The sequence below is a fragment of the Pseudophryne corroboree genome, chromosome 6 (genome assembly GCF_028390025.1).
Source record: "Pseudophryne corroboree isolate aPseCor3 chromosome 6, aPseCor3.hap2, whole genome shotgun sequence".
NCBI lineage: Eukaryota > Metazoa > Chordata > Amphibia > Anura > Myobatrachidae > Pseudophryne > Pseudophryne corroboree.
This window is the reverse complement of record NC_086449.1, coordinates 246,733,536-246,747,694: the sequence shown is the minus strand read 5'-3', so window position 1 is coordinate 246,747,694 and position 14,159 is coordinate 246,733,536. Positions and strand designations below refer to the sequence as shown.

The following is a 14,159-nucleotide window of genomic DNA, read 5'->3' as shown; positions in this document are numbered from 1 at the left end:
TTGTAGTCCCGAAACCGGACGGTTCGGTCAGACCCATTTTGAATTTAAAATCCTTAAACCTATACTTAAAAAGGTTCAAGTTCAAGATGGAATCGCTCAGAGCGGTCATTGCCAGCCTGGAAGAGGGGGATTATATGGTGTCCCTGGACATAAAGGGTGCGTACCTTCATGTCCCCATATATCCGCCTCATCAGGCGTTCCTGAGATTTGCTGTACAGGATTGTCATTACCAATTTCAGACGTTGCCGTTTGGGCTTTCCACAGCCCCGAGGATTTTCACCAAGGTAATGGCGGAAATGATGGTGCTCCTGCGCAAGCAGGGTGTCACAATTATCCCGTACTTGGACGATCTCCTAATAAAAGCGAGATCGAGAGAACAGTTGCTGAATAGCGTATCACTCTCCCTGAGGGTGTTGCAACAGCACGGCTGGATTCTCAATATCCCGAAGTCACAGTTTGTTCCAACGACTTGTTTGCCTTTCTTAGGCATGATTCTGGATACAGACCAGAAGAGGGTTTATCTTCCGATGGAAAAGGCCCAGGAACTCATGAATTTAGTCAGGGACCTATTGAAGCCAAAAAGGGTGTCAGTGCATCACTGCACACGAGTTCTGGGAAAGATGGTGGCATCTTACGAGGCCATTCCATTCGGCAGGTTCCATGCGAGACCTTTTCAATGGGACCTTCTGGTCAAGTGGTCCGGGTCACATCTACAGATTCATCGGATGATCACCCTGTCCCCCTGGGTATCTCTCCTGTGGTGGCTGCAGAGTGCTCACCTTCTGGAGGGTCGCAGGTTCGGCATTCAGGACTGGGTTCTGGTAACCACGGACGCGAGCCTCCGGGGTTGGGGAGCAGTCACACACGGAAAAAACTTCCAAGGTCTCTGGTCAAGCCAGGAGGCTTGTCTTTTACATCAACGTACTGGAGTTGAGGGCAATATACAACGGCCTTCGTCAAGCGGAGAATTTGCTTTGCGACCTACCGGTTCTGATTCAGTCAGACAACATCACCGCAGTGGCGCATGTAAACCGCCAAGGCGGAACAAAGAGCAGACTGGCAATGGCAGAAGCCACCAGGATTCTTCGCTGGGCGGAAAATCATGTAAGCGCTCTGACAGCAGTCTTCATTCCGGGAGTGGACAACTGGGAAGCAGATTTCCTCAACAGACACGATCTACATCCAGGGGAGTGGGGACTTCATCAGGAAGTCTTCGCAGAGGTTGCAAGTCAGTGGGTACTGCCTCAGATAGACATGATGGCGTCACACCTCAACAAGAAACTACCGAAGTATTGCGCCAGGTCAAGGGACCCTCAGGCAGTGGCGTTGGACGCCCTGGTGACACCATGGGTGTTTCAGTCGGTCTATGTGTTCCCTCCTCTTCCGCTCATCTCAAAGATATTAAGAATCATAAGACGAAGAGGAGTACAGACCATTCTCATTGTTCCAGATTGGCCGCGAAGGGCCTGGTATCCGGATCTGCAGGAAATGCTCACAGAAGATCTGTGGCCTCTTCCTCTCAGAGAGGACCTGTTACAACAGGGGCCCTGTCTGTTCCAAGACTTACCGCGGCTGCGTTTGACAGCATGACGGTTGAACGCCAGATCCTAGCGGAAAAGGGCATTCCGGATGAGGTCATTCCTACTCTGATAAAAGCTAGGAAGGACGGGACTGCAAAATATTATCACCGTATATGGCGAAAGTATGTATCTTGGTGTGAGTCCAGGAATGCTCCTCCGGAAGAATTCCATCTGGGCCGTTTTCTTCACTTTCTACAGACGGGAGTGAATTTGGGCCTAAAATTAGGCTCCATTAAGGTTCAGATTTCGGCCCTATCCATTTTCTTTCAGAAGGAATTGGCTTCTCTCCCAGAAGTCCAGACTTTTGTGAAGGGAGTGCTGCATATCCAGCCTCCTTTTGTACCTCCAGTGGCACCCTGGGACCTTAACGTGTTGTTGCGGTTCCTCAAGTCTCACTGGTTTGAACCACTTACAACGGTGGAATTAAATTCTACGGCTGGATTGCCGTTACCAAATTCTGTAAAGGCCCATTCCACTAGGAATGTGGGCTCTTCTTGGGCGGCTGCCCGAGGTGTCTCGGCTTTACAGCTGTGCCGAGCTGCTACTTGGTCGGGTTCAAACACCTTTGCAAAGTTATACAAGTTTGATACCCTGGCTGGTGAGGACCTCATGTTTGCTCAGTCGGTGCTGCAGAGTCATCCGCACTCTCCCGCCTGTTTTGGAGCTTCGGTATAATCCCCATGGTCCTTACGGAGTCCCCAGCATCCTCTAGGACGTAAGAGAAAATAAGATTTTAAACCTACCGGTAAATCTTTTTCTCCTAGTCCGTAGAGGCTGCTGGGCGCCCGTCCCAGTGCGGACTACATCTGCAAGACTTGTATACAGTTTTTGCTTCCTTAAGGGTTATGTTACAGTTTGATCAGTCTCAGACTGATACGGTTTTGTTTCATGCTGTTAACTGGTTCGTATATTCCATGTTATACGGTGTGGATGGTGTGGGCTGGTATGAATCTTGCCCTTAGATTACAAAAATCCTTTCCTCGTACTGTCCGTCTCCTCTGGGCAAAGTTTCTCTAACTGAGGTCTGGAGGAGGGGAATAGAGGGAGGAGCCAGTGCACACCCATATCTAAAGTTCTTTTTAGTGCCCATGTCTCCTGCAGAGCCTGTCTATTCCCCATGGTCCTTACAGAGTCCCCAGCATCCTCTACGGACTAGGAGAAAAAGATTTACCGGTAGGTTTAAAATCTTATTTTTCTCCAGTTGTTTATTTGTTCAATACTTTCATTATCAGAGTACACCAAGACACCCAACTACGTAACATGCAATAGTAACTTTTACCTAGTAGCTAAGATAAAGCGCTATAGTGACTCGTAAACCTCCTTTACAGATTTTGATGGGGACGGTGCCCTGAATGAAACAGACTTGGAGACACTGGTGAATCATTTGACAGGTGTAGACGAAGACACTAAGCTAAGTAACAACGAGATGAAGCAGCTTATTGCAAACGTGAGTTCAGGGCTGTTATGATGTCACTCATCAGTGTTGTGCAAATATTTGTTGCGTCACTTACGTTTTTCATACTTAATTTTGAAGCTTCTCTTCAGCAGCATCAGTTTAATGTGATACATATTGGATGAGGCATTTTCCTTGGCATCATGGAGATGAATAGTCAATGAAACTATATTTTATATGTTTGTAATTGGGAGGAATGTAGTGGTGTCCCAGACTGCTTCCAGTGACTGTGCCTGCCTTACATTGCTGCCTCTCCTGTAGATGTGGTGTGCAGTATCCTCATATTGTCATGCACTTTCCCTAGAAGAATGTATGTGCTAGTGTTAATTTGGGTGTTTTATAAAGGGAGCAGAAATAAGCTAGGTACACACTATACAATTATTGGACCAATTTGCCAATAATCCGTTGATCGGCCTGTTTTATATATAGTGTGTAGGCGTGAGCGTTTTTGTTCAAAATCCTCTTTGTAAAACTGGCACATAAGGGCATATAGTGCGGTGGCACTGTCCTAACCCCCGCCAGTATAAAAATCTAGTAATCCACACTGAGGAGAAGCGTGCCATTGCGGGGGCGGGACTTCTTCCTCAGTCAGCCAGCACATTACTTGGCGCCATTTTTCCCTCCTAGGATGCTGATTCTTCCTTCACCGCTGTATCAGGGTGCAAAAAGAGCAAGGGGGGCGAGGTTAAATTAGTGCTGGGTATAAGTAAGTATATACTGTTATATGAATAAAAGAGCTGCAGGTCTGTGGGCATACTTTGTTGTACAGTTCTCTGCTACTAACGCTAGGTTGTGAGCTGACAAAATCCTCTGTGTCCCTTGACAGATTTTACGATCCTTGTGGTTCGTAAACCTGATTAATGAGAGTTCACACGGCTGTGTGACATGTGCAGTCCCTGTGTTACGACTCGACACATTATTCCTCTGATTAAAGGATCTGTCCCCTATAAGCCCCGGAGTGTCTGTGGGGTGTTTGCACATGTATGTAGCATGTCTGACAGGGTTGTCTTCCCTTGAGGAAATTTTAGTAGGGACACAGATGTATGTTTAGGTAGGAGGGGCGGCAGGATGACGTCATCTGTGGGCGTCTGAAGGCCGGGTCCACGCCGGAGCTCACCACACATGGGGAGGGGATATAAGGTATGTGAGCTTTCGTATCTTTTGTAACCTGAGGACGAAGTTAATAAACTTCGAAACGTTGTTGCTGTTGTATGTAGTATTCACCAGAGTGCCGCCTACTGGACTATGTATGTGTGTGTATACATACATACATACATACATACATACATACATACATACATACATACATACATACATACATACATACATATCTCTACAATGAGTTAACTTTAAAATTACCATAAACAAAGCACACATAACCTTTACTATAGGTGTCAGCCAAACCCTGAATACGCAGTACCGGTATAGTACTGCTAGGCGTATAGGAATATAGAGGGATAGGGGTAGTGGTGACCAGTGTTGCTAAAAAGTGGTTTTAAAATTCTTATAATTTAAGAGCCAAACGAATGTAAAAAATATTTAATGCATATGAGAGTAAAAAAGTTACATGTAAAACCATAAAAAAGTTTTTAGATAAAAGACCATAGTATGTACCAAAAGGAATTAAAAAAGGATAGGAGATCAAACTTAGCTTAAAATCCGTAGGGGGTCAGTGCAGGAAACCCAACGCATTTTGTCCCATCAGACTTCTTCAAGGGAGATTATATATAGATATTTTTTTTATTGGCCCGGGGGAGTGGACGCTCCTGGATGACGACAACACGGGGACGCGCTAGTGATGATGTGGCGGGACTCGTGGAGGTCGGCGCCCGGAGCGCACACTCACCTGCATCTGATCAGGTAATTTAGTGTTTGTCTGTGTATGTATAAATGTCCTTTTTCTGTACCGCACACTGTTTGCTATTTCCTGACGACGGGCAGAGGCCCGAAACGTTGAACATTAAAGCACGTTTTTGCAGCTTATTATAGTCTCTGAGTGCCGCCAACTTGCTTGTGGTGTGTATATGTGTGTGTGTGTGTGTGTGTGTGTGTATATATATATATGTATGTGTGTGTGTATATATATATATATATATATATATATATATATATATATATATATATATATATATATAACAAATAGAAATGGATTCTCGTGGGAGCCAATATGCCTTTTGTATGACAATAATTAAAAGTTTTTATTGTACAGAAACAAACGATATTTATCCAAAGCGTTCGTTATTGACACAACCTTCTAAAAATTCATATAAAACAATATTACAATCTTATACATAAATTACAGTTGGATGTGAGGATTTTACAGCCAGGTGATCACAGTCAGAACTCGAAATGGATGTATCTCCAACCAGATGTTTGTGATAAGGACTTTGTTAACCAGACGTTGCAAAACCCAACGCGTTTCGTCCGTTAGGACTTCATCAGGGGTTTGGAATCAGTTCTTATAGTAGAAGTGATTACCATTGATTAGAAAGGTTTAGAATATCCAATGATTACATCCAATCACATATTCAATTCGATAAATATAATATCTAGATAGACTTCAAAAAAATATATATAAATTTGGTTGAAATTAGATAATGTTACGTTCCCTATTTTCAATCAAGAATGGTGGAACCTTATAGTCTACCTCTGTTTATACATGTCACCAAACAGAGAACTTAGGAAAATTTCAAATCCTGAACGAAACTATTCCTTTTTACAGGAACAAGTGCAACCTCACTGAATCCCAGGCTGTAGTTGGGATTCAGTGAGGTTGCACTTGTTCCTGTAAAAAGCAGAGCCGGCCCTAACCAATATGATGCCCTAGGCAAGATTTTGGCTGGTGCTCCCTAGCACCACCGCTGGTTCTGCCTCTGACCTTGCACCTCTTTCCCTGCACCATCACCCCTCCCCCATAGCAGTCCTTGTACCCCCTATATTTTAAATAGGAACAGTTCGCACATTTGACGCACAGCCCAAAAAGGGGCATCTTCTTGCTGGGAAGGGGCATGGCCACACAATAGTAACCCCAATTCCAATTACGCCACACAGTACTGCAACTTTATTCACATTTTATCTTGCGATAGTGTCCATAATTCATATTACATCCCACAGTAGTATCACTTTACCGTATAAACGTTACTCCTCACAGTAGAGCCCCTTATTCACATTACATCACACTGAATTGCTCCTAATTCACATTACACCACACCTTATTGCTCTTTATTCACATTAGATGACACAGTAGTGCCCTTTCTATATGCAACGCCACATAGTAGAGCACCTTATACACATAATGCCACACATTAGTAATGCATTTATACACAATTCCACACAGTAATGCCCCTTACACATGAGACACATTAATGTCCTTATAAACATAATGTACCTTACACATTATGACAACCTTTATTAATGCCCTTATACACATAATGACACACATAGTGCCCCCTACACATTTGCTGCACATTATTAGTGCCCCTATACACATAATGACACACATACAGTAGTACCCTGTTACACATATGCCGCACATTATTAATGCCCTTATACACATAATGACACACATAGTGGCCCTTTACACATATGTTGCACATTATTAATGCATTTTTACATGACACACATAATGCTCCTTACACATATTCTGAACACGAATGCACAACCAACCCACTCACGTGCACATAGCACTCACATTTCCACTAACACTGTGACCTCTGCCTCTGCTTGGATACAGATGTGTCCTCACAAATCTTGCATCAATGCTAATGTCGGGCACCTTTTTTTAATGAAAATGCATCTTATTTGCATTGCTATGTGGCTAGGATGCACAAGCAGCTTCTGCTGATTAAACTGATATGCAGCATGCCTATATACTGTGTGAGACTGTGGCTGTATCTGCATATGAAATGCTACATACAGAATATAGGCATGTTGCATATCATTTTAATCAGCAGAAGCTGATGATGCCCCTAGGCATATCAAATGCCCTAGGCAATTGCCTAGTTTGCCTATGCCTATGGCCGGCTCTGGTAAAAAGGAATAGTTTCGTTCAGGATTTGAAATTTTCCTAAGTTCTCTGTTTGGTGACATGTATAAACAGAGGTAGACTATAAGGTTCCACCATTCTTGATTGAAAATAGGGAACGTAACATCATCTAATTTCAACCAAATTTATATATATTTTTTTGAAGTCTATCTAGATATTATATTTATCGAATTGAATATGTGATTGGATGTAATCATTGGATATTCTAAACCTTTCTAATCAATGGTAATCACTTCTACTATAAGAACTGATTCCAAACCCCTGATGAAGTCCTAACGGACGAAACGCGTTGGGTTTTGCAACGTCTGGTTAACAAAGTCCTTATCACAAACATCTGGTTGGAGATACATCCATTTCGAGTTCTGACTGTGATCACCTGGCTGTAAAATCCTCACATCCAACTGTAATTTATGTATAAGATTGTAATATTGTTTTATATGAATTTTTAGAAGGTTGTGTCAATAACGAACGCTTAGGATAAATATCGTTTGTTTCTGTACAATAAAAACTTTTAATTATTGTCATACAAAAGGCATATTGGCTCCCACGAGAATCCATTTCTATTTGTAATCTACTTTTAATACCTTATCTGACAGAGGGTATTTCTTGTTGGTGTGAGACTAGAGGTATAGCGCAAGATATTAGGGTTGATTTTTTGTTTTGTTATAATATATATATATATATATATATATATATATATATATATATATATATATATATATATATATATATATATATATAATATACACAAATGGCAGGCAATGCAGCAAACAGCGGCACTCAGACTGACAAAGCAAAAGTAAAGTGCTAGTGCTTTTAATTCATGGCTGGTGAATCCAACGTTTCGGGGCACGCAAGCCCCTTTTTCAAGGTGAGCCAAATACAAAGTGAAAAAACAGTGAAACATTTACCTTTATGGTGAGGAAGACCCACGTGTGGGAAAGGCTGCAGCGTCCGGGGGAGCCTGGAGCTTCCGTCCCGGGTGTGATGACGTGTTAGTGCCGCGGTCACGTGACCTCCAGCGTGTCTCCGGCCGCCGCGTTGCCATGACATCCCGACGCTCAGTGGTTGTCGTGGATGTGTAGAGCATGTGCGGGTGCCGGGGTCCCGGAGGAAGCGTGACCGGGGCTGGGGGTGTTCAAAGTGCAATCTAATGTTACGAACCGGGAAGAAACATTCCAGGAGAGTGCCGATCCGACATTTGCAAGTATATATATATATATATATATATATATAATATAATATAGTGTATGTATATTATGTAATGTGGTGGACCTACCGACACCACTAAAAACGTGTATGGGTGAAATAAGTTGCGTGATAATATGGCTGAGTCTCAGGAACAATCCTGGAGACAGTCTGTGGAAGAGGTGTTTTGTCCAAAGCTTTGTTTTTAATCCACTCCAGACCCCTCGGGATCTCCTAACATTATCTCTATAATGCACGCTGATACCAACACGGACTCTTAATCCGGTGTCGACACTAGTTTTCCAGAGTGATTCCGACATTAACTAGGAATATTCATACATGATTGTAGCTATAAGGGTTGTCTTAGACAATAAGAGGTTTACCTATATAAAGAAAGAAAAGAAGGAACATTTTTTCCTTCCTCTTGAGATTCACAACGGAATTCAGGTTACCTAGCCATTCCCGGCAGGTGACAGGGGGAGTCGCCCCCTATTTTAAAAAGGGTCCTCCCACGGTTAACAAGAAAGTAACTCTGCCTGCATCTGGGACATCTGTCCTTAAGAGCCGACAGACCGCACGTTGGAGTGTACATTAATATTTAATTATACAACCCATGAGACATGTCTCAAGACATTGCATGTGCGTGAATGAGTAGAGCTATTGCAAAGTGCTCTGATAATTTCATCATCCAGTATTGACGCTAGCTATGGTTGAGATTCTCCTAACGTTAGATCATAGATAGTATGCTACGGCATCCATGCGTGGAGCCGTGACAGAGAATTCACCAGTGTAAGGCGCAGCCTGCTTCCAAAATAGATTATGGAGTCTCTTCCAAACTCAAGGGGAGACCTTGTTTGGTAGTGTTCTGGATGATTTGGGGGACAGCTACCGCAGGTAAGTTGGTTTTTCTGCCTTTTGTCCCTACACACACACACAAAAAAAAAGCAGCCCATGTGGTACGAAAGAAGTAAAAGGTTTCCCTTTCTTTGCATATAGAGGTAGAGGAAGAGGTCCACCTCTTCAGGATCACAGGAGCAGAAATCATCTCCTGCTTCTGCTAAATCTACTGCATGACGCTGGGACTCCCTTGCGAGAGTCCGCCCCAGTGGGGGAGTGCCGGACACTTCAGTCAGTTCTGGGTTCACTCTGGCCTGAACCCGTGGGTTTTACAAATAGTGTCCCACGGATGCGAACTGGAGTTCAAGGCGTTTCCCCACACCGATTTCAAATCGGCCTTACCAATTTCTCTCCCTGACAGGGAGGTAAAAAGCACAGCCATTGAAAAAATTGAGTCAGGATCAGGTCATTACCCTGATTCCCCTGTTCCAACAGGGAGGGTTTTTTTTATTCAAGCCTCTTTGTGACTCCGAAGCCGGACGGCTCGGTCAGACAGATCCAAATGCGAAAATTTTTCAATTTCTACCTGAAGTAAGTCCAATTCAGAATGGAATTTCTCAAGGCCGGAATCTCCAGTCTGGATAGACATAATGGAGGCCTACTTACATGTTAACATTTATCCTCCACGTCAGGATTGCCTGAGATTTGCAATTCAGGATTGTCATTACCAATTTCAGAAGTTGCCGTTTGGTCTATCCACGGCTCCGACGATTCTCACCAAGGTAATGGCGAAAATGATTGTTCCCCTTCGCAAGCAAGGAGTCACTATTCTCCTGTACTTGAGTGTTACAAGCCCAGGTTGGTACAGAACATTGTACTGTCCCTGACAGTTCTTCCTACTGGACACAAAACTACAGAGTTTTTTCTTCCAGTGGAAAGGGCTCTGGAGATCCAGAGACTAGTCGAATAAATTTGAAAAGCAGCAAGTATGTCTATCCATTAATGCATACGGTTGCTGGGGATGATGGTTGCGGCCTGCGAGGTCTCACAGTTTTTGTAGATTCCATGCCAGTGTATTCCAGTGGGACCTGTTAGAGTCCGGATCCCACCGACACATGCTCCGGAGGATTATCCTGTCTTCCAAGACCAGAATCTCAGTCCTGTGGTGGCTGCACAAATCTCACCTCCTAGTGAGGAGCAGGTTCGGGATCCAGGACTGGACCCTAGTGACCACGGATGCAAGCCTCCGAGGCTGGGGAGCAGACACACAGGGGTAAAACTTCCAAGGAATGGTCAAGTCAGGAAACTTGTCTCCACATTAAACATTCTGGAGTTGAGAACCATTTACAACGGCCTTCTACAAGCGGAACATTTTCTTCAAGATCTACCCGTACCGGTCCAGTCGGGCGAGGTAACAGCAGTAGCATGTAAAAAACCGTCAGGACGGAACGAAACGCAGAGCGGCGGTGGCAGAAGCCACACAGATTCTCCGCTGGGAGGTAAAGCGTACAGACACTCTGTCAGCAATCTTCATTCCAGAAGTGGACGTCTGGGAAGCAGAGTTCCTCAGAAAACACGATCTCCATCCAGGAGAGTGGGGCCTCCACCGAGAAGTCTTCACAGAGGTAACAAGTCATTGGGGAGTTCCTCAAGTAGACATGATGGCATCTCGGCTCAACTTGAAGCTTCAGAGATATTGTTCCAGGTCAAGAGACCCTCAAGCAATGGCAGTGGATGCACTGGTGACACCGTGAGTGGTTCAGTCAGTGTATGGATTCCCTCCATTTCCTCTCATGCCAAAAGTTCTAAAGATCATAAGAAGGACAAAGATTCGAGCAATCCTCATTGTCCCAGAATGGCCAGGGAGGACTTGGTATCCAGATTTTCAGGAATTACTCATAGGAGATCGCTGGCTTTTTCCTCTGTGCGAGGACCTGTTACAGATGGGGCCGGGTGTGTATCAGGGCTTACCGCGGCTGCGTTTGACGGCATGGCGGTTGAATGCCAAATCCTAGCCGTGAGAGTATTCCCAGTGAAGTCATTCCCACACTTATTCAGGCTAGAAAAGGGGTAACGTCTAAACGTTACCACCGTATTTGGAGAAAGTATGTTTCTTGGTGTGAATCCAAGAAGGCTCCTACGGCAGAGTTTCGGCTAGGTCATTTTCTCCAGTGTCTACAAGCAGGTGTGACTGTGTGCCTAAAGTTGGGCTCAATTTAAGTACAGATTTCAGCCTTTATAGGTTTTCTTTCAAAAATAATTGGCCTCCCTTCCAGAAGTTCAGACTTTCGTGAAAGGCGTGTTGCACAGTCAACCTCCATTTGTGCCTCCAGTGGCACCATGGGACCTTTAATGTGGTGTTGCAGTTCCTTTCCTTTAATCACATTAGTTTGAACCTTTACAGGAGCTGGAATTGTAGTTCCTCTTTGGAAAGTGTTCATCCTGTTGGCCTTGACATCTGCAAGGCGGAGGTCTGAGTTAGCGGCCTTGTCTCACAAGAGCCCTTGTTAATCTTCCATGAAGATAGTGTAAAATTGAGAGCAAGTCAACAATTTCTGCCGAAGGTGGTTCCCTCTTTCCACGTGAACCAGCCTATTGTGGTGCTTGTGGCCACTGACGCCTTCGTTGAGTCAAGTTTCTGGATGTGGTCAGAACTTTGAAGTTTTATGTCGCCAGAACGGCTCCAAGTTGGAAAACGGAAACTCTGGTTGTTCTGTATACTCCCAACAAGTTGGGTGTTCTGCTTCCAAGCAGACCATTGTGCACTGGATCTGTGGTACGATTCAGCATGCTCATTACATGGCAGGTTTGCCGTTACCTAATTCAGTAAAGGCCCATTCTACTAGAAAGGTGGGCTCATCCTGGGCGGCTGGCCGGGGGGTCTCGGCATTACAACTTTGGCGAGCAGCTACTTGGTCAGGGTAAAACGCTTTTGCAAAGTTTTACGAGTTTGATACCTTGGCCGATGGTGGCCTCAAGTTTGGTCAATAGGTGCTGCAGAGTCATCTGCACTAACCCGCCCGTTCTAGAGCTTTGGTATAACCCCATGGTTCTAATGGTGATACCAGCATCCTCTAGGACGTATGAGAAAATAGGATTTTAATACCTACCGGTAAATCCTTTTCTCTTAGTCCATAGAGGATGCTGGGCGCCCGTCCCAGTGCATACTGTATCTGCAGTTATTAGTTGTAGTTGCACACGTGTTGTGTGACGTTTATGGTCAGCGTGTTGCTGCTATTATTCACGCCGTTGGCTTGTGTTCTGTTGAATGCCACGTTCTGCGGCATATTTGAGGTGTGAGCTGGTAAGATGCTCACATTGTTTTAACAATAAATCCTTTCCTCGAAATGTCAGTCACCCTGGGCACAGTTCCTATAATTAGAGTCTGGAGGAGGGGCATAGAGGGAGGAGCCAGTTCACACCCTTTGAAAGTCTTAAAGTGCCCATGTCTCCAGCGGATCCCGTCTATCCCCATGGTTCTAATGGTGACCCCAGCATCCTCTACGGACTAAGAGAAAATGATTTACCGGTAGGTATTAAAATCTTTTTTTTTTTTTTTTTTTTTTTTTTAATTGCTTTCTGTGTAGCGCAGATATCTGGACTTTCCAGTAACAGAAAAATCATCCTGTTCATCTGGTTCAACCAAAAAATAAAAATAAAATATTTTGTTCCTATCTTCAGGCGGCCACCAAAATATTCTTGGTCACATCTCAAGTTGCAGTATTGGTATAAAGGAACAGCATTAGCATTAACGAACTGAAAAGAAATGGGGTATTGCTTTCAATCACTGCCAGACCCTGTGCTGGTTACCTTTTTAAAGCCGGGTTAAAACATGGCCACAAGGAGAATGTTTGTTTGTTTTTCGCTCCAGTACAGTTTTTTTTTTTTTTGTGTGGTATGTGGCTGCACCTCTTTGGCTGGCCGTTCCTCATAAAACCTTGCATGAGGGGGATGCAGTTAAAATGCCAACTGTCGGGATCCCAGTGTTCAGGAGACCGATGCTGGTATCCTGACAGCTGGTGAAATACCAACGCCCGGAATCTCGCCCACCACCTGCTATTCCCACTCAGTTGGAGGGTCCATGCCACCAACCGAGTGGGAATATCGCCTATGGTGAGCGAAGCAAGCCTCCGGGCCTGAATTGTGGGGAGTCCACGAGGGGACTCGCTGTTGGGATTCAGACACAGGATGCTGCTGTGGGTATACTGACAGCCGTCATTCCGTCTGCTGGTAAATCGTATGTATTCCACATGAGACAAGGTATACCTTCCGCCAGTCATATGCTACACAAGCAGCCGCATAATCTGCTACTTTTGTACTTGCAAATTATAGTACTTTTATTATTAAGCCTTTCAGACTCTGCAGTAGTCATTGTCCAGTAGCTTATGACATCTGTACCTTTACTCACGTGTCACCTATGCTCCGTCCACATCTATATGCTGGATTCTCTCAATTACATGCAACACAAATTCCACATGTAAAATGAACATTTTAGCTTACTTTAATCTGGCCCTAAAAGAGCAGGAAGAGCATCGATTTGTCACTGATAGTGGTTGGGCTGCACATCTACACCCTTCCCTGGAGAACACTGCGCTCTGTATTCTGCACGTAAGAGGCGGGGCTACTCTGTCACTGAGACAGTGTACATGCTAGTGTGAGCTGGGAGTGTATTCTCCCTTCATGTAACAGCAACCTACCCCAGACTGGGATGGTGTACTGCACAAAGCTCTCTGTGAAATTTGTGCTATTTTAGGCAGTTAGAATCCATGGGAAATCCTGATGCTGCCTTTATTATGTTGTGTGATGCAGGTCATTTAGCATTGCACTTGGACTAAATCATTGCCCAGGACTGCGTTGGATTGCTGGTAAATAATGAGGCATGTAATCGCTCCCACACTGACACAGCGATGAATGTAGTCTTACGCTCTATGAGCACTGTCATGTGTGTAAGAATGATTAAATGCAATATTAGAATGAAGCATCGCCATCGCTTGTCTGACAGGAGTCTCTGGGAATGATTGCCTTCTGCTATAATTGATAGCTACATGTCGCATCT

The 14,159-nt window shown here is 44.4% G+C and overlaps 1 protein-coding gene and 1 non-coding gene across 2 annotated transcripts in view; both read left to right on the top strand.

Annotated features, from left to right (window-relative positions):
- The window catches only part of CIB1 (calcium and integrin binding 1), a 57,885-nt gene that overhangs the window by 31,955 nt on the left and 11,771 nt on the right, over positions 1–14,159 (top strand). Inside the window, exon 5 of the mRNA XM_063925834.1 lies at positions 2,909–3,027. Coding sequence (XP_063781904.1) covers positions 2,909–3,027 — 119 coding nt within the window. The remainder of the gene's footprint in view (positions 1–2,908; positions 3,028–14,159) is intronic.
- On the top strand, positions 3,868–3,963 carry LOC134938929 (small nucleolar RNA U13). Its single transcript, XR_010181364.1, has one exon. It is a non-coding gene; the product is annotated as a small nucleolar RNA U13 (small nucleolar RNA).